Source organism: Pleurodeles waltl, chromosome 11, assembly GCF_031143425.1.
Source record: "Pleurodeles waltl isolate 20211129_DDA chromosome 11, aPleWal1.hap1.20221129, whole genome shotgun sequence".
NCBI classification, from domain to species: domain Eukaryota; kingdom Metazoa; phylum Chordata; class Amphibia; order Caudata; family Salamandridae; genus Pleurodeles; species Pleurodeles waltl.
This window is the reverse complement of record NC_090450.1, coordinates 932,460,772-932,484,100: the sequence shown is the minus strand read 5'-3', so window position 1 is coordinate 932,484,100 and position 23,329 is coordinate 932,460,772. Positions and strand designations below refer to the sequence as shown.

The following is a 23,329-nucleotide window of genomic DNA, read 5'->3' as shown; positions in this document are numbered from 1 at the left end:
TTGTAAATTTAACGCCCCTTCCGCGAATATTTAACTAGGTCTTCAGACCTGGGCCAGAGGCTGTTTGAAAATAAAAACTGTTACAAGCCCAAGCGGGTCAGTCCAGTTCTTGTAACTTAAAAGTGCACATAAAAATGCCTTTACTTGAAAGGATAATCCTGTATTCATGATGGTCAGTGCTCCATTTCATATAGTGACTGCCTAGTGTAAGACCAGATGTGAATCGTGTTAAGAATATCACATTATCAGCGGATCATTCTACTCCTAGTGTTGCTTCAGTGTAAAAATAGTTGAATTGAGTCATCTTATCCGTACCATATTTTGCACACTCATCTTAAGTGCACCATAACTGAATGCATTCTCACACTGCCCTGTGCTTCATCAGGACTTTCCTGAGTGCCTTCACAAGATTTCTATCTGGTCATCCGCAACCTGTGACGATGTGGGTGATGCACCAAGGGAGAATGTACCCTTGTCAAAGGCTAAGCATGAAGTGTGAGTGAATTGTCAAATGTTACTCACATGGCGACTCTAAATGAACCCTGTGTTCCACACTTCCTGAGTCCCTTCAGCAATTTATGCATTTTGATGGAAGCTGGATAGAGGATGCAGTGCATCAAGAAGTGGATTAAGGATTTTGCTGAATTTGTATTCCTTCAGATTCTCTACTTTTTGTAGATCATTCCCAGTGAAGGGGCTGGCACCGGCATATCCACTTTATTAAAGAGCTGGTACCTTACATCAAGCACACTTCTAACTGTCCTATTTTTACTGCAAATCCCCATTCCCAATTTCCATTGAACATTAGGCATAGAAGGGATGCTTAATTACCTACCACATCTGTTCTGCTACAGTTTCATTTTTTGGAAGGTGAGTTCAGGGCCAGACATGAAGGACTGTGCATAACAAGTCTTACAGTGCATATCTTGCATGATATTGGTGCTTACAAACTGACTAAATCAGTTTTGTAGCTCATGGAGTGACGCTGCCTTTGTCTAATAACCATTAAAACATCACAGCCACTTATAAGGGGTGTTGTGTCACATGGATATGATAGTTGCCTATGTAGTGTCTTAAAGATGCAATGTAATGGAATATTCCAAGTCCCCACCCTTACCGCCTTCTGAAATCTTACTTTGGCTTGAGAATAGCCGACTTCAGTGAGATTCTGGCCCGAAAACTTAGACAGACCATTTATTCCAAAAGATTTACTCCCTCTTAAACCTTCACCTCATTGCTAGCAAAAAATAATGCCCTTTTGTGATGCCAAGTTTAACCCAATCACAGGTCTCCACACTAAGCCCTAACAGAACTGTGTTGTAGTTGGCATAGGCTTCTCACTGGGTGGCATCCTTCTTAGTGGCATCAAATTTCAGATCGTCTTTGGTGATAAAATTGATTCAACTCATAGATTCTCTTCTGCAGCTCTTTTTCCATGTGGAATTCCCACAAAAAGTTAAACTTCTGTAATGTTCACCAACCAGCCAGCATTGCTGCAGTCTAAAGCCATCCCATCACTTCTAAGGCGCTCCACCCTTGCATGAATATTTCCACTAACTTCTGTGGTTATCCCTAGAAGAACCAGATTGTCTTCTTATTGATTCCAAACTTCTTTTCAAGGAACGACAAGGTGGGGGTGAAAGACCAGATGGTCTTCCATCTGCTGAGAAAGATTTGTTGGTAAATGTCTACCAGTGGTGTAAGTCAGACAATCAGCACACTAGAGTAAAATACGTATGATCCATTAGATTAGGCTGATTATTGGTTCAGTACAGAGATAAGAGACCCCTTGACTACCGTACCTTCCTCTTAGTGTTCTATCAGCTTAGCAGCCACCACAATTGTTTAAGTTTTGTAAAAGTATTTCGTTTTTAAACCACAGTTAAATTGCAGTATTCGGAGTGCCATCACCTCAGAACCTAGTCAAAGGTGAAACATTTGTGTTAGGGATGGAGCTGGTTAGGTTGTTAATTTCCACTGTGATCTTAATTCTCCAAAAACTGACAATTTTATTTACTGATGTGGAAGAGACTACTGCTGTCCGCGAAGCTTTGTGAAATTCTGTGTCAAGATTAAGGCCTTCACTTATGTTGCTTTTAATTCCCATTGTGATTTTTTTCATTTTGTTGTTAAATGAAAAGCATTTTTTTGTTGTTCTCAGGGCGTGCCTATGCAGCTTCATGCGCCTTACAGTTCGGAACATGCAAAAGTCCCCGTGGGGTCGATCACTATGGGGCTGCCATTGATCATGGATCCCAAAAAACTGGGTAAGGCTACTGATTAACATAATTGATTATTAATCTTTACTTCTCCACCGTTAATGCCAGACCTAGTTCATTCAGACTTTGCCATGGTGAGTAGAATGCACACAAATACTGAGAATCTTTCAAAAAAAAAAAATGTGGCACCTGTTCAGTGTTCTTTGTTCTTTTGTTTTGAATAGTGGTGGTGAGTTGCTCTTTGGGCCGTTGAATTTTTAACGTGTGTTCTTCTGGTGTTAAGGGTGATGTGTTTGAGCGTTATACCTTCTTCAGAAGAGTTTAGATCATCATTCACTGTCAGTTGATAATGTGTTGACTGTTTTTCACTAACTGTGGCCACACAAGGGGGAGGACTATAGGTCTGCTTTGTAAAAGTAGCTAGAAGATGCCCTTACACCAAATTTTACATGTTTTTGCTGCAACTTGTTTGTGAATGCCTGTACAACTGCAAATGTATTATTGATTATATGAATGAAAGCAAACTTGCTTAGTTATGGCCACTCCACACTGTGTCCCAATAGTCATCATGTACTATATATCGTGGTCTTGTGTGTGACCCAGGCATGGTGGATGTTGACTGTGAATAAGATGCAAGATGAAGGATAAAGAAAGCTCCTCAGAACTGCCAAAATAATCACTATTTCTCACAAACACCTCTAATAAAAACAAAACATTGGACATTACTGTGATGTGCATGGCATGTGATAGTAAACTTGAACTTACATAATTTCGGCCTTATCTCTGAGAATAACCTGCTCCTTGGAGTATCCTAACTCTGAGAACAGAACATTGTGTAGGACTGCCCCAGAGCCACCCCATGCAGACATAGTAACTACGTAAAAAACTCAAATCATTATTTACGTTAATAGTGTAGCAGCCCATTATTCTTATCCTTTCTTTAAAGAGATAGAAACTCCTTTGTTTTGCAGGTTACTGAGCTGCTATCAGTGTTGGTGCAAAACAATAAACTGTTTTTTTTTTTCAATTCAAAGTCATCAGGTCTGAAATGATAATCCTGAAGTTCAAAGGTTCCTTTGTTTGTTTTTAAGCATGCCACTGAGCTTATGCTCTTGAGTGTAAGAGGCTTGAGGAGAAGAAAGATGCTGTGAGCATCCGACGACAGTTTCTTGTTCTCAGGTGTGATAACTGAGTTAAGTAGTGTCTCATACAAAAAAGGATTCCAGGGATGGGAGTTCATGTGAAAATGGGGTAGAATTGTTTAAATAATAAACATTTGTACTTTTGTATAAGGAAGTGAGATATTAGCAGCACAAGGCCCAGTTCACATAAGATTTTGCTATGAGTAGGTGTAAATTACTTTTGCAGTACTCCTGAAAACCAGGAGTAAGCCAGTGATTTAAGTGTACATCATTGGTGAATCCTTGTGAATCGGACTCTCCGGCTTCATCTCACTTCTTTAGGTGAATGTGGCACTCATTATATCACTAAAGGTCACTTTTTCACACTTTCTCCATGGCCCCTTTTTGGTGTATGGCGATACTTACCTCGGTTATCCCGTGGATTCCAGGAGTAAGCTAGGAGCAATACAATTGTGAGTCACAGCAAAATGTTTGTGCATCAGGACTTTAGAGGATAAATGTTGTTCCCTATTAGCCATCTTGGAGACCTTTCCAGCCTGCAGACAAGTTCCAGTCCTGGCTATATCAAATTCCTTAAAAAAAATAAAAGAAGACAGAAAAACTCAGGAGGGGTAAATTGTGGAGTAGGTGAACAGATTAATGTGTTTCAATTTGGTACAGAAATCTGACCAAGAGGGAAAGTGAAAATGAGAAAGCACATCTTGTAATGGCCCCAGTTGGTATGAGCGTAAGGCAGTGAGAGATCGGGTAGCCAGGGCAGATTCCAGATGAGGTCAAATTGAGGCGAGAATGTGAACAGATTGGGCTTGGATAGTGTAACTGAAGCCAAATACCTGCCAAACCCCCGATTGGAGTGTATGATGAGGGAGCAAGTAGTTTTGGCTGCACTGCATGATTCAGCAGGAGAGGGGTGAGCAAATCTGCTTAACTTGTTTAAAAAGAAGTGTCCTAAGTTTAACAGTCTGCCGCTGCCATGTGAGGTGGTCGCCCAACACCAAAGATGCATAGTTTTCATTCTACCTCTTTCCTCCACCACCTGACACTACCCTTCTCTTCTTGTCACTCTTGCAGGCCACTTTACAGTGATGCGTCTCACTTTCACTGTTTTCCAATTTTTCTCTTCCTTTTTTGCTTTTTCTTGACTTCACTATTTTATTCTCAGTTAAAGGGAATTATTTAGGGGCTCATTATGAGTTTGAATGTCCAACTGTCAGACCGCCAAACAAGCGGGGTGAGGCTGCCGTCATACTAGCGGCCTCACCCCCGTCATATTACGACGTTTTCGCCGGTCAGCCCAGCGGAAACATCATCTTACGGCATTTCTGCCGGTCAGCTCGGCGGAAACAGTGCAACGGCATTGGCCTCTGCTACCTTAAGGGAGACGATGCCAATACCGTCGCACAACAGCACCTTTGTAATGTGCACTATCTGCAGGGTGCTGGCAGGGGGGCCTATGGCATGGGCAGTGCAGGGGCCCCAGCACTGGCTTTCCACCAGCCTTTCCATGGCGGTGAAACCGCTATGGAAAGGCTGGCAGAAAGTGTACTTGTGATCAGCACAGCAGTGCTGCCATGGGCACTGCTGTGGCTTACCACAACTCTGACCACCGCCACCCTGTCAGGATCTGTGATCCTGGTTGTGGCGGCGGTCTGATCGCCAGCGTTGTAATGTGGCGGTCGGACTGCCAGGAGTTACGCCACTGTGAGTTTGGCGGTCTTAAGACCGCCAAACTCGTAATGAGGCCCTTAGTCTTTGGCGGGTGCGGGACATCTGGTAGAAAATGTTATTCCCAAATCTGGGTAATTTACACATATTTTCTGAATCCCAATTAGGCGTAGTGCACACATTGCTAATGGTGCGGTCTTCTAAGGATGTGAATTAAGTTCACGAGTAATGAGGTAATTAAGGTAAATGCGAATTCAGTTCACGAGTAATGAGGTAATTAAGGTAAATGCGCTTATCACAAATAACACCTTAAAATGCTCAGTTTCCACTGCAACACAAAACCATGTAATGTCTAAGGTTTGGCGAATAACTTAATAGTTCTTATTTTGCGTTTCCTTATTTTGATTTGTCTTGACCCGGCCACTTGTCCAGTGATGCCCTCGAACACCCCATGCACACATACATATGGGACTGACCAGTGTACAACTTATACATACTTTTATAATTTTACTCACGTCTAAATGCTGTCTGCACTTCCAGGTTGAAAACGCTTTTGCAAATAATTTACAGGAAATGACGTACAGCTGCAACTGATTTAAATCAATAATGTAACCAGAGTGAGATGAGAACCAGGGTGTAATTGATTACAGAAAAGTCTGAGGTAAATCGAGGAAGAGGCAGCTGAAACATAGTTAATTGTATTTTAGTGAGGCAGAGTTGTGTTTCGAGCAACACATAGTGTCTTTTCCATTGAAAGTCGAGTGCAGAAGTCGAAGGAGCTGGTATTTTTTGGTTGCCTTTAAAATGGGGGTAAAACAAACGACAAATGCCAGTACTTACAGAAACAGGCATTTGCAGTGCAATAGGTCTCACATATTTAGAACAAGTTAATTGTCATCTTTTGACAACAGCGCCCATGAGCAAAAAGAAAAGAAAACATGAGTGGAAACTGAGAAAAGACAACATAGCAAAATAAAAGAAAGCTAGCTTTAAAAGATAAAACTTTGCAATTTTGTTTGTCCTGCTGGGACGTTTTTGCCAGTCACAAGCCTTCTGTTTGCAGGACACTAAAAGTTAAAAAGAACAAATAGTACCTCAATCACGTCGGGAGCAGCGGATGGGCCGTAATTAAGCTGAATCAATTAGTGCTTGATCCCTGCTCCACACAGAGAAACGGAAATGATGCCAGGCGTGCCTTCACGAATTACGAGGCTGCAAAGAAGAGTGCCATGCAGACCAACAAATGGTGAGCGGCAGGCAGGCTCCAAGCCCTTTACTGAACACAACAGTCTTGCAAGCGAGACGCATGCACTTGCAGGCTCGACCCTAAAAAACGGCCCTAGGGCAAGGTACTGGGGCCTGACATGGGTCGAGAGATGGTGAAGGCACATTTACGGATGGTTGGATGTGCTAAGTCACATGAACTAATGTGGTGGCAGATAAACTAAGTTACGACACAGGGGGGCTGGCGGGGGATGGTCATAGAAGCTTTGTGTTTAAAGCAGGTGGGTTCAACGGTTGTCGACTATACCAGAGCCATGTCAATTTTCACAATCAAAAAAGATGAATCTGTTTGCAGCATGTGGTGGTGTAGAAACATGCTGTTCTCTCTCTGCTGCCATCTAGTTTTGGGTTTGGAATACTGCAGTTTGATTTTCTTCGAAATCTGTGGTTTGTGCCTCTATTGGCTGGTGATTACGTCCCCAGAAACTCAGCTCGCCATTACAGAGACTCCACCTTAGATTATTTTTCCCTCCACCATTGGGTTGGACCTGTTTATATAATGGATAAAGATAATCCTTTACATCCGGCATCTCCAGTGTAGATCCGGGCAGTCGGATCCATGCCAGATTTTCAGGGTATCCGTCTAAGATATATTTACATACAGCGGAGCTGAATTCTGTCCTAAATTGGACAGATATGTTTTACATGGTCACGTAACCTGAGTAAAATGACATGGTAGTAAGGCACCAAGCACTTTCTTTAAAGTGTTTGTGGCATGGTGCCGGGAGTTGCTCTGATGCTCAGGTCACTGTTTTATTGGAGTGGCCAGGGAGAGGTTTGGAGTAGGAAGGTTGGATCATGAGGGATAGTCGCAGAAAAACAAAAGGCCTGGAGGACATGGTTGAGCTTTAACGAAGAGTAAAATACAAACTGTGGTGAGACAAAGCAAGACCAAATAATCCACAAGAGAGAGAGAGTAGCCGAACTTGGCTAGCGCAAAAGTAACAGGAAAAGAGTAAACAGGCAAAAACAACTGTGAGCAGTCTTCTCCGAGGTGCAAAGTATGACAAAAATAGGTCAGGGCAACCTTTCCCTATATTTTGTCATAATAAGAGGCTTTGACAGGGCTTGTTTATTGCTGTGGTGTCTGATTGAAGTCGGCCGCCCAGGGTCAGGAGTGCTGGCACGCGGAAGTGGACGGGAGCCCAAAGAAACAAGAACTGGTGCCAAGCAGACACTGTCAATGTTTACCAGGGTTGCAGAGAGCCCGGAGCGCGCCGTGCGCTTGAACCCAGAGGCTTCAGCAAACCAAAGTTCAGCACAACAGCGCGTGAGAGGGGTTTCTTGGGAAACTAGATGGAAATGGCTTCTTGACCTTCCATGATCCTTTTGTGAGTGGACTTGTATTCCATTCCGAACAATTTCGGGGTGATTATATTCTATTAATTCCATGCTGAAAATTTAAGGAATATGTGACACCAAAAAGCAAAAGCCAGTAATTGAGTGCAGTAGGAGGGAGGACTGCCAAGGGCTTCTGTGCCTCACGTTTTGGACGAAATGGAAGGCAGGGCAGACTGTTTAAGCTTCAGAAATCCGTTGTTTGAGGGAAAACCAGTACATATATAATATCGACATAATTGGAAGTGACATGTTCAGGGCTTGCAGCAGTGCATAAGAGGTCCTCACTTTCTGAGCAATTACTTATAGATGTATTTTGGTGTTTTCTAGCCTTAACTATTCAGAAAGGCTCCAATTAAAACCTCGATTGTGCCTTTTTAAATGGTCTGGTGCAGTGCTTGAAATGTAAAAATAGCAGTGCAGGTACTCTGTACCTGCTTGTTTGTGAGAAGTGACGGTATTCTTTAATGACGAGTATTTGGTTTTTCTTGAGAAGAGCAGGTACTCTCCCTCTCAAAATAAAAAAAAGTGCTGGTACTCAGTACCGGACAGTACCGGCCCATTTAAAGCACTAGTCTGGTGGATCGTGTCAATGCTTTATGATGTTTGATTGATGACTCCGTAAACATGACTGATTTATTTTCAAAAAGAAGATTTGAAGTGGGCTTTTCTCTTTTTATTTTTCTTAATAAAAAAAAAAAAAAACTAGAAAAACAAAACTCCCTTCATGGGAGTGACAGGTGGTAAACAAGCACTGACATAGCCAATAAGTCTCGCCTTTGGGACCTTATAAGTGTTTAACCATGCAGCACATGGACACATGGTTAAGTGTTTACCCATGCTTATAAGGTTCCGAAGACAAGACCTATTGACTATGCCAATGCTTGTTTTCAGTGGTTCCGTCGGAAAATGTCACTGTGCACGTGCGCTGAACCCCGAGCGTGGAGACAGCCGATAACGTCACTGTATGCTATACGCTGATACCAAGCGCATGGGCCCTTTCAAAGGAGATGGCCGAAAATGTCACTGTACGCATGCGCTGACACCGAGCACTAGGCCCTTATCAGAGGAGATGGCTGAAAACGTCAATGTGCGCATGTGCAGCCCCTGTGTGCTCTTTCCCTCGCATCAATGTGTCACTCATATTTTTAATATGTTAAGCACAGAATTTCACAAGTATGAAAAGCAAAAAACGCGATTGAATTAGAAACACGTCATAATTTAAATGTACTCCTATTTGAAAAAATGCATATACTCTTGCTTGACATATAATGATAACCCTACAGTGCTAACACTGTTGTCTATTAATTTAAAGTTGTCATTTTAACACGAAGTTTTAATTCAGTAATTTTGTTTTAACACTTCAGCTGTTTGTCTGCTTTCAGAAAATGCTGTTAGAGCACGTCACTTGTCAACCTATAAAATGGCGGCTGCACACCTCTAATCCTTCTACAGGAGCATATTGGTGAAAATCCAAACCATACCGGAGGAGGGGCAATAATGTTCTCAGTGAAATCACCTGGGAGGGAATTAAGCACACAGAAATGGGGACATTTAGACAAATGCAGCAATAAAAAAGGAAGCATTTAAGACGAGCACAGCAAAGAACAAATGACAATGGTGGACGTGGTTAAAGGCCCATAGATTGAGCTCAGCGTGCCTTGCGGACAGCACTTGCGCGCAGTCTAGGCTCGACCTAAAAACAGTTGCATATCCGCCCATCTAAATTGGGCATACAGGCATATAGCCATTTCTCTGATAGCTCTTACTTTGTTGGAGAAGTTTGTGCATTGCGGAGACGGAGTAGTCTCTGCTTTTGTTAGACTATGGTCCGCCCACATATAAATTTGCAGTGCGCACCTATATATTCACAGTAAGGATACTCTGAGTATGTTTATCACCAATATGTAAATCCGGTTATTAGATGTCTAGCTAATTATAGGTGTTTTTTTTTTCCTGACTGTAGCGCTGACAGGAGAAGGACAGTGGCTAACCTACATGGGGTTTTAGGCCTAGTTTGACAATGCAACTGTCACCTGACCTTTCAACCTTTGACAGTATTATTATTTAGTTCTTTGCTTCCACCCAAATACATATCCTTTCTCATGCTTGCTACTTGTAATGCTTCACATTACCATACAACATTCTTTTAAAACCAGACCTATTGGCATTGTCGATGCTTGTTTTTCAAAGTTATATCTGTGAGTGAAGACCAAAACACACACATTGTACCTGACCCCAATAAGTTTACTGGTATATCTGTTTGTCATTTAGGGTAGAAACATGTATACGCACATGAGTACGTCTACATACCCACACGTGCAGGAGTAATTGCCGTCCTATACTTTGCAGTTACGGTTAAGTTGAACTTACATAGGAAAAACTTTCTTAAAACTTTGGTCCACTTTGACAAGTCTACATGAAATTTTCAAAAGTATGCTTTTGCCTTGCTCTGAATGAATTTTTCGTCAAATTTCGTAGCGATTAACCATGAAGGGATCAACGTTTTTGTAGGGAGGTGGACTCGAAAGCGGAACTTTCTTCCTTTAAGTACAGGGATAGTTTTGCTCAACAACACAGTGGACGAAATAACATCACACTTGGCAGGAAGGAAGGGTTTGGTAAAAGTTACCTTCCTTTTGTGGTTTGGTGTAAACCTGCATTGTAGTTTGTGATCTTTCTAAAGAGGAAATAGGAACTTGAACCTAAATGACCCAGAGCTTTTATTCCTGTTAAAGAACCTCAAAGCATCTTGGGACCTCACCCAAAGCTGTGTTTACTGCAGCCGCCAGTATGTGCATCTCAAACCACTGAGGCGGCGAAGAAGATTGCCTACAAATAAATAGATTTCGGAGGCATGTGAAGACACGGAGGGCACGCTGTAACTCCCAGAAGGGTGAGATTACTCCCCATGGGGAGGATCCACTTCATTTTAAGGGAGACGACTTGGTCCAACACCAGTTCTGGCACTCAGCTACAGAAAGTAGGCGATTATGGTCACATTTCTTTTACCATCCGATGCCTCAATGGGGGGGAAAAACAAATGTGGACAGTCACAATGGCATTTCCCATCCCAGTCCTCACCCAAAAGATGTTCTCTTTAATACATGATGCTGCTTCTAAGCGCTGTTTCTTCTGACTAAACGTCAAAAGCAGAACACTTCAAATCAATAATGCTGTAATGATCAGGAGTGCAACAAGGTCAGTGTTCTTATTTTGTTTAAAAAAGTGAAAAGTTGAATTTGATAGGAGGTGTGGGTTTACTTAGTAAGTGCATAAACCCTCTGCCACAGGAACATTGAAGCAATAATATTGAGCTTGGCCTGACTACCTTACAGGTTGTGCCAGACCTCTACCTGACCGGTCAGTGGCCGTTCTGTCGACTTTCGATAAGTCCAAGGGACCCGTCAAACTCCTTACCCCATGCAGGCAGTTGTCTCAGTTCACGGTGGACTTTTATCCTCATGAGTGATGACCAGCACCAGGTTATTTTCAACACCTTACTACTTCGATAAAACTGCTTTGACTGGAACAACCATGGAATGAGGCTCTTAGCAGACGAGGCAAGGAGACTGAGCTCAAACACATATATTTTATTTAGGTGTTTATTTGGGGTGATATATATATATATATATGTTTGATGGCATGTGTAGCTGCAGATACACATGCTGTGCACATCCCGCCATCTGGTGTTGGGCTCGGAGTGTTACAAGTTGTTTTTCTTCGAAGAAGTCTTTTTTCGAGTCACGAGACCGAGGGACTCCTCCCATTTTGACTCCATTGCGCATGGGCGTCGACTCCATCTTAGATTGTTTTTTTTCCGCCATCGGGTTCGGACGTGTTCCTTTTCGCTCCGTGTTTCGGGTCGGAAAGTTAGTTAGAATCTCGGAAAAATCGTCGGTATTGTTTGCGTTCGGTATCGGGTTAGTTACAACAGATCGACACCGAATTAAGAAGAGCTCCGGTGGCCCTTCGGGGTTTTCTTCCATCCCCGTCGGGCCTGGTCGGCCCGGCCACGTGTCTCTTCAAGGCTGATGGAACGGACCCCATTCCGCTTCTGTCCAAAATGCCATAACAAGTATCCATATACAGATCAACATCTGGTCTGTAACTTGTGTTTGTCACCAGAACACAAAGAGGATACTTGTGAGGCCTGTCGAGCGTTTCGGTCCAGGAAGACACTCAGGGACCGAAGAGCAAGAAGACTGCAAATGGCGTCGGCGCCGACAGGACAAGAGCGTTTCGAGGAGGAGGAAGAAACATTCTCCACCCAGGAGTCGGACTCTGAGGAGATCGATCCTGAGGAAACGCCGAAAACCGTGAGTAAGACGTCGAAAGCAAGAACTCACGAGAAAAGCGCAAAAGCCCAGGGGACGCCACCGCCAACAGGCCATGGCTTAACCCGAAAAGTAGGTGACCGTTCATCGGCACCGAAAAAGGGCGAGCTGGTGTCGAAGTCATCCGACTCCGGTCGAGTTACCGGCACACAGCAATCTCGGGCCCGAGATAGTGGCTCAGAGAAAATTCGGCACCGAGACAGCGGCACCGAAACGGGTCGGCACCGAGAGAGCACGACGCCGAAAGTAAAAAAGTTTTTGTCGGAGCCGAAAAGAGCAGCCGAAAAGGTTTCGGTACCAAAATATCCAGCCTCGGAACCGAAAACAAGTTCCTACACTGAGGAACAAGGACTGTCCACACAAATGAAGACACATAGATTTGGACAGGAATTACAGACAATAGAGCCAGATCACACACAAAGACGGCTCTTTATTAAAAAAGATACAGGGAAGATCAGCACTCTTCCTCCAGTCAAAATGAAACGCAAGCTTGCCTTCCAAGACAAAGACAAGCAGCCACACGCAAAGGTGGCTAAACAAGTAACACCGCCACCATCCCCACATCACTCTCCGCAACCATCACCGGTAGCCACTCCACCAATGATGCAATCCCCAACTCATACAGGAATGACTCAAGACGACCCTGACGCATGGGACCTTTATGACGCACCAGTGTCAGATAATAGTCCAGAATGCTATCCAACTAAACCATCGCCACCAGAGGATAGTACAGGCTACGCACAGGTGGTATCAAGAGCTGCTGCATTTCATAATGTCAGCCTTCATTCAGAGCCCATTGAAGACGACTTTCTTTTTAATACACTGTCGTCCACACACAGCCAATATCGGAGTCTTCCTATGCTACCCGGAATGCTAAAACACTCCAAACAAGTGTTTGAGGAGCCTGTTAAAGGGAGAGCCATTACTCCAAGAGTAGATAGAAAATATAAACCGCCACCAACAGACCCAGTGTACATTACACAACAGCTAACACCAGACTCTGTTGTAGTGGGAGCAGCGCGCAAAAGAGCCAACTCTCATACTTCAGGAGATGCACCACCTCTAGATGAAGAAAGTCAAAAATTCGATGCTGCAGGCAAAAGGGTGGCGGCACAGGCAGCAAACCAGTGGCGTATCGCAAATTCGCAAGCTTTGCTGGCCAGATATGATAGGGCCCATTGGGATGAGATGCAACAACTTATTGAACATTTACCCAAGGAATTCCAAAAAAGAGCGCAGCAAGTAGTAGAAGAAGGACAGGGTATCTCCAATAATCAGATACGGTCAGCAATGGATGCTGCAGACACAGCTGCTAGAACTGTCAACACAGCAGTAACAATAAGGAGACATGCATGGCTGCGTACATCAGGATTTAAACCAGAGATACAGCAAGCTGAGCTGAATATGCCATTCAACGAACAGCAGTTGTTTGGGCCAGAGGTGGACACTGCGATCGAAAAACTTAAGAAAGACACTGACACGGCCAAAGCCATGGGCGCACTCTACTCCCCACAGAGCAGAGGCACATTTCGAAAGACACAATTTCGAGGGGGGTTTCGAGGGCAAACCACAGAAGCCACAACCTCACAAGCAAAGCCCACTTACCAGAGCCAGTATCAGCGGGGAGTTTTTCGGGGACAATATAAAGGGGGACAATTTCAAAGGAATAGAGGAAAGTTCCAAAGTCCCAAAACTCCTCCAAACAAGCAGTGACTTCAAGGTCACAAATCCCCAACACATAACACCTGTGGGGGGGGAGACTAACCAAGTTTTACAAACATTGGGAGGAAATAACAACAGACACTTGGGTCTTATCAATTATCCAGCATGGTTATTGCATAGAATTTCTCAAATTCCCTCCAAACATCCCACCGAAAACACACAATATGTCAAAACAACATATAGATCTTCTAGGACTAGAAGTTCAGGCATTGCTACAAAAAGAAGCAATAGAGTTAGTACCAAAACAACAAATAAACACAGGAGTTTACTCCCTGTACTTTCTGATACCCAAAAAAGACAAGAGTCTGAGACATATACTAGATCTCAGAACATTGAATACCTACATCAAATCAGATCACTTTCACATGGTTACATTACAAGACGTAATCCCACTGCTCAAACAACAAGACTACATGACAGCACTAGACCTAAAGGATGCATATTTCCATATACCAATACATCCTTCACACAGAAAGTACCTAAGGTTTGTATTCCAAGGGATACATTACCAATTCAAAGTGTTGCCATTCGGAATAACAACTGCACCAAGAGTTTTTACAAAATGCCTAGCTGTAGTAGCTGCACATATCAGAAGGCAGCAAAATACATGTGTTCCCGTACCTAGACGATTGGTTAATCAAAACCAACACGCTAGGACGGTGTTCACAACACACAAAATATGTCATAGAAATCCTCCACAAACTAGGTTTCTCAATCAACTACACAGTCACACCTTCTGCCGTGTCAAACACAGCAATACTTAGGAGCAACAATCAACACAGCAAAAGGGATTGCCACTCCAAGTCCACAAAGAGTTCACACATTTCACAATGTGATACGGACCATGTATTCAAATCAAAAGATACAAGTCAAACTGGTGATGAAACTACTAGGCATGATGTCTTCATGCATAGCCATTGTCCCAAACGCAAGGTTGCACATGCGGCCCTTACAACAGTGCCTAGCAACACAATGGTCACAGGCACATGGTCAGCTTCTAGATCTGGTGTTGATAGACCGCCAAACATACACCTCGCTTCAATGGTGGAACAACATAAATTTAAACCAAGGACGGCCTTTCCAAGACCCAGTGCCACAATACGTAATAACAACAGATGCTTCCATGATAGGGTGGGGAGCACACCTCAATCAACACAGCATCCAAGGACAATGGGACATACAGCAAAAACAGTTTCACATAAATCACTTAGAACTGTTAGCGGTATTTCTAGCGCTCAAAGCATTTCAACCCATAATAAAACACAAACACATTCTTGTCAAAACAGACAACATGACAACAATGTATTACCTAAACAAACAGGGAGGCACACACTCAACACAGTTGTGTCTCCTTACACAGAAAATATGGCATTGGGCGATTCACAACCACATTCGCCTAATAGCACAATTTATTCCAGGAATTCAGAACCAGTTAGCAGACAATCTCTCTCGGGATCACCAACAGATCCACGAATGGGAGATTCACCCCCAAATACTAAACACTTACTTCCAAATGTGGGGAACACCACAAATAGATCTATTTGCAACAAAAGAAAACTCAAAATGCCAAAACTTTGCATCCAGGTACCCACAAGATCAGTCTCAGGGCAATGCGTTATGGATGAGCTGGTCAGGGATATTTGCTTACGATTTTCCCCCTCTCCCACTCCTTCCATATCTAGTAAACAAATTGAGTCAAAACAAACTCAAACTCATACTAATAGCACCAACATGGGCAAGACAACCTTGGTACACAACACTACTAGACCTCTCAGTAGTACCTCATGTCAAACTACCAAACAGACCAGATCTGCTAACACAACACAAACAACAGATCAGACATCCAAATCCAGCATCGCTGAATCTAGCAATTTGGCTCCTGAAATCCTAGAATTCGGACACTTAGACCTCACACAAGAATGTATGGAGGTCATAAGACAAGCTAGGAAACCTACCACTAGACACTGCTATGCAAATAAGTGGAAAAGATTTGTTTATTACTCCCATAATAATCAAATTCAACCCTTACACGCATCTGCCAAAGATATAGTAGGATACTTACTACAATTGCAAAAGTCAAAGCTAGCTTTCTCTTCAATAAAAATACATCTGACCGCAATTTCAGCCTACCTGCAAATTACGCACTCAACTTCATTATTTAGGATACCAGTCATAAAAGCATTTATGGAAGGCCTAAAGAGAATTATACCAACACGAACACCACCAGTTCCTTCATGGAACCTCAACATTGTCTTAGCACGACTCATGGGTCCACCTTTTGAGCCCATGCACTCTTGTGAAATGCAATATTTAACATGGAAAGTTGCATTTCTGATTGCCATCACATCTCTAAGAAGAGTGAGTGAAATTCAAGCATTTACCATACAAGAACCATTTATTCAAATACACAAGCATAAAGTAGTTCCACGAACAAATCCAATTTTTTTTACCAAAAGTGATCTCACCATTCCACTTAAATCAAACAGTAGAATTACCAGTGTTCTTCGCACAGCCAGATTCTGTAGCTGAAAGAGCACTGCATACATTAGACATCAAAAGAGCACTAATGTACTACATTGACAGAACAAAACTAATTCGAAAAACAAAACAACTATTTATTGCTTTCCAAAAACCTCATACAGGGAATCCAATTTCTAAACAAGGCATTGCTAGATGGATAGTTAAGTGTATTCAAACCTGCTATCTTAAAGCAAAGAGAGAGCTGCCTATTACACCAAAGGCACACTCAACCAGAAAGAAAGGTGCTACCATGGCCTTTCTAGGAAATATTCCAATGACCGAAATATGTAAGGCAGCAACATGGTCTACGCCACATACATTTACCAAACACTACTGTGTAGATGTGTTAACGGCACAACAAGCCACAGTAGGTCAAGCTGTACTACGAACATTATTTCAAACAACTTCAACTCCTACAGGCTGAACCACCGCTTTTGGGGAGATAACTGCTTACTAGTCTATGCACAGCATGTGTATCTGCAGCTACACATGCCATCGAACGGAAAATTTCACTTACCCAGTGTACATCTGTTCGTGGCATGCGACGCTGCAGATTCACATGCGCCCACCCGCCTCCCCGAGAGCATGTAGCCGTTTAGAAGTTGATCTTGAACATTTGTAAATTTGTAAATATATTACTTTAAACTTCATTATGTACATACGTATTCACTCCATTGCATGGGCACTATTACTAGCATACACAACTCCTACCTCACCCTCTGCGGGGAAAACAATCTAAGATGGAGTCGACGCCCATGCGCAATGGAGTCGAAATGGGAGGAGTCCCTCAGTCTTGTGACTCGAAAAAAGACTTCTTCGAAGAAAAACAACTTGTAGCACTCCGAGCCCAAAACCAGATGGCGGGATGTGCACAGCATGTGAATCTGCAGCGACTAATGCCACGAACAGATGTACACTGGGTAAGTGACATTTTCCATATATGTTCGATGGCATGTGTAGCTGCAGATACACATGCTGTGCATATCCCGCCATCTAGTGTTGGGCTCGGAGTGCTACAAGTTGTTTTTCTTCGAAGAAGTCTTTTTCGAGTCACAAGATCGAGGGACTCCTCCCCTTTCGGCTCCATTGCGCATATTTCTCACATGTAACCATAAAGAACCACAGAAATAGGACAAAACTCTGAAAAAGTAGATAGCAAGTCTTGAACGTCACAGTGTAAAATCGTTTGCCAAGTTTACATAGTTTAGATATTTGTCCTGTAGCCCATGGGCACTCTCTTGAGCTTTCGGCTTTGCCCTGGCAGTCACCAAATTCCCCCTGCCCTTAGGGAATTGTTTGCTATTGAAATGTTGTGTTTTTTTCTGCTGGCCGCCACTTTTGCGTATTCCACCACAGTGACAACCGCAAAGTTGGAAGAATGCATGAAATTGACGGACCAAACTCCTCTGCATGTTACCCTGGAGGAGTAAAGTTGAGCCTGCGTTGACAAGTTGCCATCTTGCTCTTGTCTGATTCAGATCACTCACAAGTTCTCAGAAGTCTTGAACACTGATTCCTAGCATAAGGGCAATGAAGCGAGAGATCTGTGGACACTCCGGTCTCCACCCACAGGGATGCTTTCAAACCCTTAGGAAACTCTTCAGCCCCCAGCATCTAGGTGGCAGCACTCAAAGCATGTACATCTGTAACATACAAGTTTAAATTACTGTTACAGGTGAATAACCTTTGCTTGTCACTCTCTCTATCCGATCTTTTTATTGGGCCCTAGTTTATTCTTAGTGCCAGCTTTCAGCAGCACTGTTCAGAGGTTTCCCCTTGTGGTCCAGGCCACAAGACACATTCTCCGCTTAATTTGAGGGGCCAATCATTGGACATTCTACTTTGTGTATAGCGAGGTCCGTGGCTGCAGTGAATCAAAAAAAAAAAAAAATGTCCTATTTGTGATTCTCTCACAACGCGCCCTGATATGTATGATTTTTTCGGTGTTGCATTGTATGTTAGCTTTGGCAGTATGTTTTTTTTTTTTTGTCTGTGCGTTCCTTTCTTTGCGGTTTTCATCGTTGTGGCACAGAGTCAGGTTTGTTGAAAGGTGCAAGACTTGTCACTTTCTTGCCACTCATTGATAATCCTTCTTGCGGGATCTACACTGAGCCCACTCAGTCAGTGCCCCACTGACTCTTCCCTGGTTGGTGTTTTCAACTTGAGTGAGTTTCACGTACTTACAGTAAGAGAAGGGACCGCTTTCCCGAGCCAGCCAAGCATGGACCTTCGGCAGAAGTTAGGAAATTTCCCCGTATGTGAATATTTTGCAGTACACAATTTTGTCCAAGTTTCGGCAGATAATGTCTCCCTCGAGAGGCATTTTGTGCTCAGACCAGAGTCCTCCGGTATCTCGTGTGACTTCCTTTATGCCAGGTGTACGTTTTCACCGGAGATACGGGCAGTCCACATTATGAGTAATATTTCTTCAAGTTTGGGAAAAAGATTACAAAATTGTGCTCATCCCTAAGGTACTGTGGTGCACCACAAGTAGAACGTCATTTCCGTTTAGAGATCCTGTGTCCGCTGCCCATTTCATTCCCCTTGGCATTTGTGACTTTTAAATGTTTTCTCTGGTAAAATAAAAATTCATATACGCAGTATTCACAAAATCTTTTATGATACCGAGTACTTCCTGACTCTTAGCTAGTCCTATAATTTAAAAAAACAAATACGAATTCTAAAAGGAACCATTGTTGCACATTAGAGAATCTTCCTTGGCTTATTTGGATGCCCTTGTTAGGTGACACTGATGAGAAACAGAACATATCCTTCAGACTGCCCTAGAAAGTTCACTTTATGTTTGATAATAGTCTAGTGAACCATCTCTTCAGGTGGCGATGCAGTCTGCAAGCTTCTCGAATACTTACACGCTCGCTGCTGACATCTGCTCTGGCATGCAGGTGAATACCTTAAATCCTTGCAATTCCACCTTAGCCATATATCCTTCTCAGCTCGATAAACTGAATAATTTACAGTGCGTAGAAACAACTACACGTTGATATGGAGTGCCGTATTTGAAAACAATAGTTTTATTGTCTGAATTACTCTTGTAATGTAGCACTTCCTGTCAAGACTGGTGACAGAAATGTAAGTTCTTTGGTCGTGCAGGTGACTGAATGGCTAGCCGAAGAGAGGCAGATGTGCTGTCTTTGAGGTGCATAGGGGGCACCGGGCATGCTGCAGCTTAAAAGTTTAACTTTTGCCATTAGACGTAGAGGACTACATTTCCCAGCACGTTTGATGCTGTTGGCTGTAAAACCGGGACTGGCTGAGAGTCGCCTTCCTGGCATAACCCAGATGCCAGGTGTGACGTCAAGGTTGACGTTTGCTGCGTCATGCGAGCTTGCCTAATTATCTGAGTCAGCAGCCTCTAAAGGTAATCTTGGGGTTACTCTGCCCCAGTCCTGCCTGCTCCAGCAGCTGTCAATGCAAAGCAGCGACAGAGGAAGAAACCGCAGGCGGGACATGGTCAGCGCCGCAGGGAAATCACATACAAATGAAAGTGCACATTTCCATTTTATGGGGTGTAGAATGCAAAGGTTGAGAGTTTTCTTCTTTTCTGTTTGCAGTGCCTTTCCCTGGAGTGAAGCAAGAGCCGCTCTCCCCAAGAAGCCAGGTCAACCATCCCGAAAGCCTGGTGATGCATACCTCCCAGGAGACCTCCATCTTTAAGGGTAAGAGGCGGCCGGATGCGATTTACGCCTTGAAATATTTATGAGCAAAAAGTATTCCATGCATCAACACTTAAACCACAATGAAAGCTGGTTGGCACTTATCCTCGAGGCGCTTCAATGTTTGTTTATTAGGAGGACCTGATAATGTAATTTGCACAGCATCTCCTGAGCTTAGCCAGCCTCGGAGTACCTGCGTAAAAGAAATAGAGCTGTTGAGATCAAGGGTAACCGGGAAAGAACGGGGGCTCTGGAGGGCGTACACCATGATAAGGTATCCTAGAGTACTAAATTTACACACTGGGTGAAAAATGGACTCTGTTGCTACCGCTGTTCCATTGGACGAGAAGATATGGCTGATGAGAGGCAATGAACGGGGTGTGCTGGTCACTGCATAGGTAGTGATGTCTAAAATGAGGGCTCACTCCAAATGTGAATCTTCAACAATGCTTCCTGGTCCTGTGAGAATGAAATGTAGACGAATCCTGTGTGGGATCAGTAGGCTAGGATGTGCAGGTTCCTTCTCGGATGCAGGGCTGCCAGTTGATACTAAGTTCCCTCTAGGTCAGTGCTTTGAATGGGCTGGTACTGTCCGGTATAGAGTACCAGCACTTTTTTATTATTGAGAGGGAGAGTACCTGCACTTCTCAAGAAACATGTAATGCTTTTAATTGGAGAGTACAGGCGCTTTTCAGAAACAAGCAGGTACTCAGGTACAGAGTACCTGCACTTCTTTTTTTCCATTTCAAGCACTGCTCTAGGTGCCAAAGGTGGCAAGACCATGCATTTTCATGTCCCAAGTTAATCGAGCCATCTTTTCCCTCTGATAAATCCTCCAGAGGGTATACCTGTGGATCATGTGTTGTCGTGTGTAGGGCATTCTTGAACCTCCAGTTGGGGCTTGCAGGGTTTTTCCAGATTGAAGAGACTGGATGTCCTTGAGTACTCCTTGGAGTCCCAGGCTGGGCTTCTCTTCTCCAGGAGCTGCCAGCATCTTGTGTAGAAGTTCTCCCTGCAGCTGCACCCTCTTTGTTCTTGTCCTGGACCATCCCCAGAGATGCTCTGTTCCCAATTGATATTCTGCATTCTAATAATAATTCCACCTGCTTCCATGCAAGGCGTGTCACTTTGAACATGCACCTGAGAACAGCACCGAAGCCACGTGCAGTGTGTCGCTGAGTTGAATCTCCATGCCTCTGTTGCGCTGGGCTCTTTCAGCTAATGGAACTGTTTGATTTCTTACTGGCCATCACAGGAGCGTCGCTGAGCCCGTCTCCGGGTGGGAGCATCACCAAGGGAACCCCCAGCAGCCGAGCGCCTCCAGACAACCCCATAACCTATCGAGGGTCCATCACGCACGTAGGTTTTTGCTTTACTCCTCCATCAGTGCTCATATAAGTAACTTGTTTGCTGTTGTGTTCTGCTTAAAAGTCAATTATTGCATGCACGCCTGCTTCCCTGTCTCGCTTTCTTTGGTTGGGCGCAGCATATTCGTTTACAGTGTTTTAAGTCTGATATTCCTTTGTGCTTGGAGCCTACACCACGTTAGAAGTTTAGCCAGCCTGACTGTAGACCAGCCTCTATCTTCAAGAAACCGAATGCTCTCATTGGGGTCTGCCCATCTCATCCCATTGTCACTGTGATGTCTGTCCATGAGTGGGTGCAGGTCCCTCCTGGTCGGTAGGGAGTTTAGCGATGGCGGTGAGCAGGTGGGGGGGCGGGGGGGTCTGTGTGCTCTAGCATAAGATACCCAAGCCTCCAACGGTCACGCCTTGCAGATGTCCGAATGCTGCTGCTGAATTAGGAAATATTATGGTAAACAAAGACTTTTCAATTCATTGTTTCCTTTTTTTGGTAACTGTTACCTTCTTTTTAAATATATTTTTTATTTTCTTAGCTTTTCTTCTTCATTTTTTCTTAAGTGTCCTGTGCAGTAACTTAGGAGCACTCTTTTAAACCAGCTGTACTTCAAGTAGGTTATTGTACCTAGTGAGTGAAAAGCCAGTCATTGGAGACCCATCAGCAGTAGGAGGAATGGGACGCTATCGTTGTCTTGTCCTAATTTAAGTGGGGACCTTATTTCGACTCTATGCAACCATCCTTTGTACCTCTTGTTGGCAAGATCACGAGAACATTTGTATCTCTTCGTTCTCCTCGTCCTTTCAGCGCCTGGATACCCTCACGAGTGAGAAGCACCGCTCTGCAAATCCACCTGACATTATACTAGTGTGTGCATATAAGGACTGATGGTTTGGCCTTTGCCCCAAGCCAATCTCCAGGAGTAAAGCAGTAGGTCATTCCATCCTAAACCGCAGGTACATCCTTTGAGCAGCCTACCACCGCAGTGGAGGTCTGATCAGTGGTAATTGTGTAAAACTGGCCTCAAATCGCATTAGGCTGCAATTTCTGGCTGCGCTAACACTGAAGAACAATTGTGCCGGGAAAACATTTTTGCGGTGAAAAGGGTTATTTAGCGCCTAGAGTTTAAGTACTTGTGTTGTAGGGGACAACATTCTATAGACTAGACCTTTATTCTGAAGGCACCAGTATTGTTAAGGCAGTGCTGGTGGATTTTCAAGCCCAGGACATAAAAGGACTTGGCTGTAGCAGACCTCAGTACCTGTCACATCGCATCCCTGCATAGGCATGCCATCTGGTTACTGTATGTCTCGGACACTTAGTCACCGTCTCGGAGACTCTAATCGTGGCAGTCAGCTGGAGCAGCCGCGGAGACAAGCTGCTGGCCATGGCTCGCACCACAGCGCACATGACACTGCTTTTGCTGCCCCTGGTCTTGGGGTCCTGAAGGGACCAGCAGGAGGAGAGGGTAAACATGGCTTCCAGTGGCTGATTTGATTTTTGACGTTGCCAGTCCTTGCCCTTTCCCCAGCCCCTCAGTGGGAAATGTCGAGGGGCTTACGGTGGACAAGATGCCAACCCTACGATGTGACTGTGGCTCAGATGTGTGTCACTCCGCTACCCCTGGCATTTTAGTGACTAGATGGCCACGATTCAAGTAATTATCTCTTGAGCATAGAATAAATAGAATGATTTAATTGCAATGCTACTTCTGTTTGTACATATATATATATATGTGTGTATAAATGTGTATAATTGTGCGTGTGTGTGTTTGTGTGTGTGTGTATATATACACACACCCAAAAGGGTCTTTTGAACAGCAGCAAAGGATGCCAGCGTGATTGCTGCAGATTATGTAAATAATAAAAAAAAGGAGAGCAGTCTATTTGCACCCCTCCCCCCACACCCCCAACAGTAGTAACAGTAATGGCTGCCACAGTATCCTGGGCACATGGGATGAGTGCTTGCTTGTCAAAGGATGCTGAGTCTTCGGTCTGCAGGCGTGATCAGGAGAGAGAAGATAACCTGGCACATTACAGGGTGGGTTGTGAACAGCGGTGGGTCGCAGT

At 43.9% G+C, this 23,329-nt stretch overlaps 1 protein-coding gene across 11 annotated transcripts in view; it reads left to right on the top strand.

Annotated features, from left to right (window-relative positions):
- The window catches only part of NCOR2 (nuclear receptor corepressor 2), a 1,084,598-nt gene that overhangs the window by 892,139 nt on the left and 169,130 nt on the right, over positions 1-23,329 (top strand). For all 11 annotated transcript variants that reach the window (XM_069215021.1, XM_069215023.1, XM_069215022.1 and 8 more), the window contains 3 exons: positions 2,162-2,267; positions 19,800-19,904; positions 21,157-21,260. In XM_069215021.1, coding sequence (XP_069071122.1) covers positions 2,162-2,267; positions 19,800-19,904; positions 21,157-21,260 — 315 coding nt within the window. The remainder of the gene's footprint in view (positions 1-2,161; positions 2,268-19,799; positions 19,905-21,156; positions 21,261-23,329) is intronic.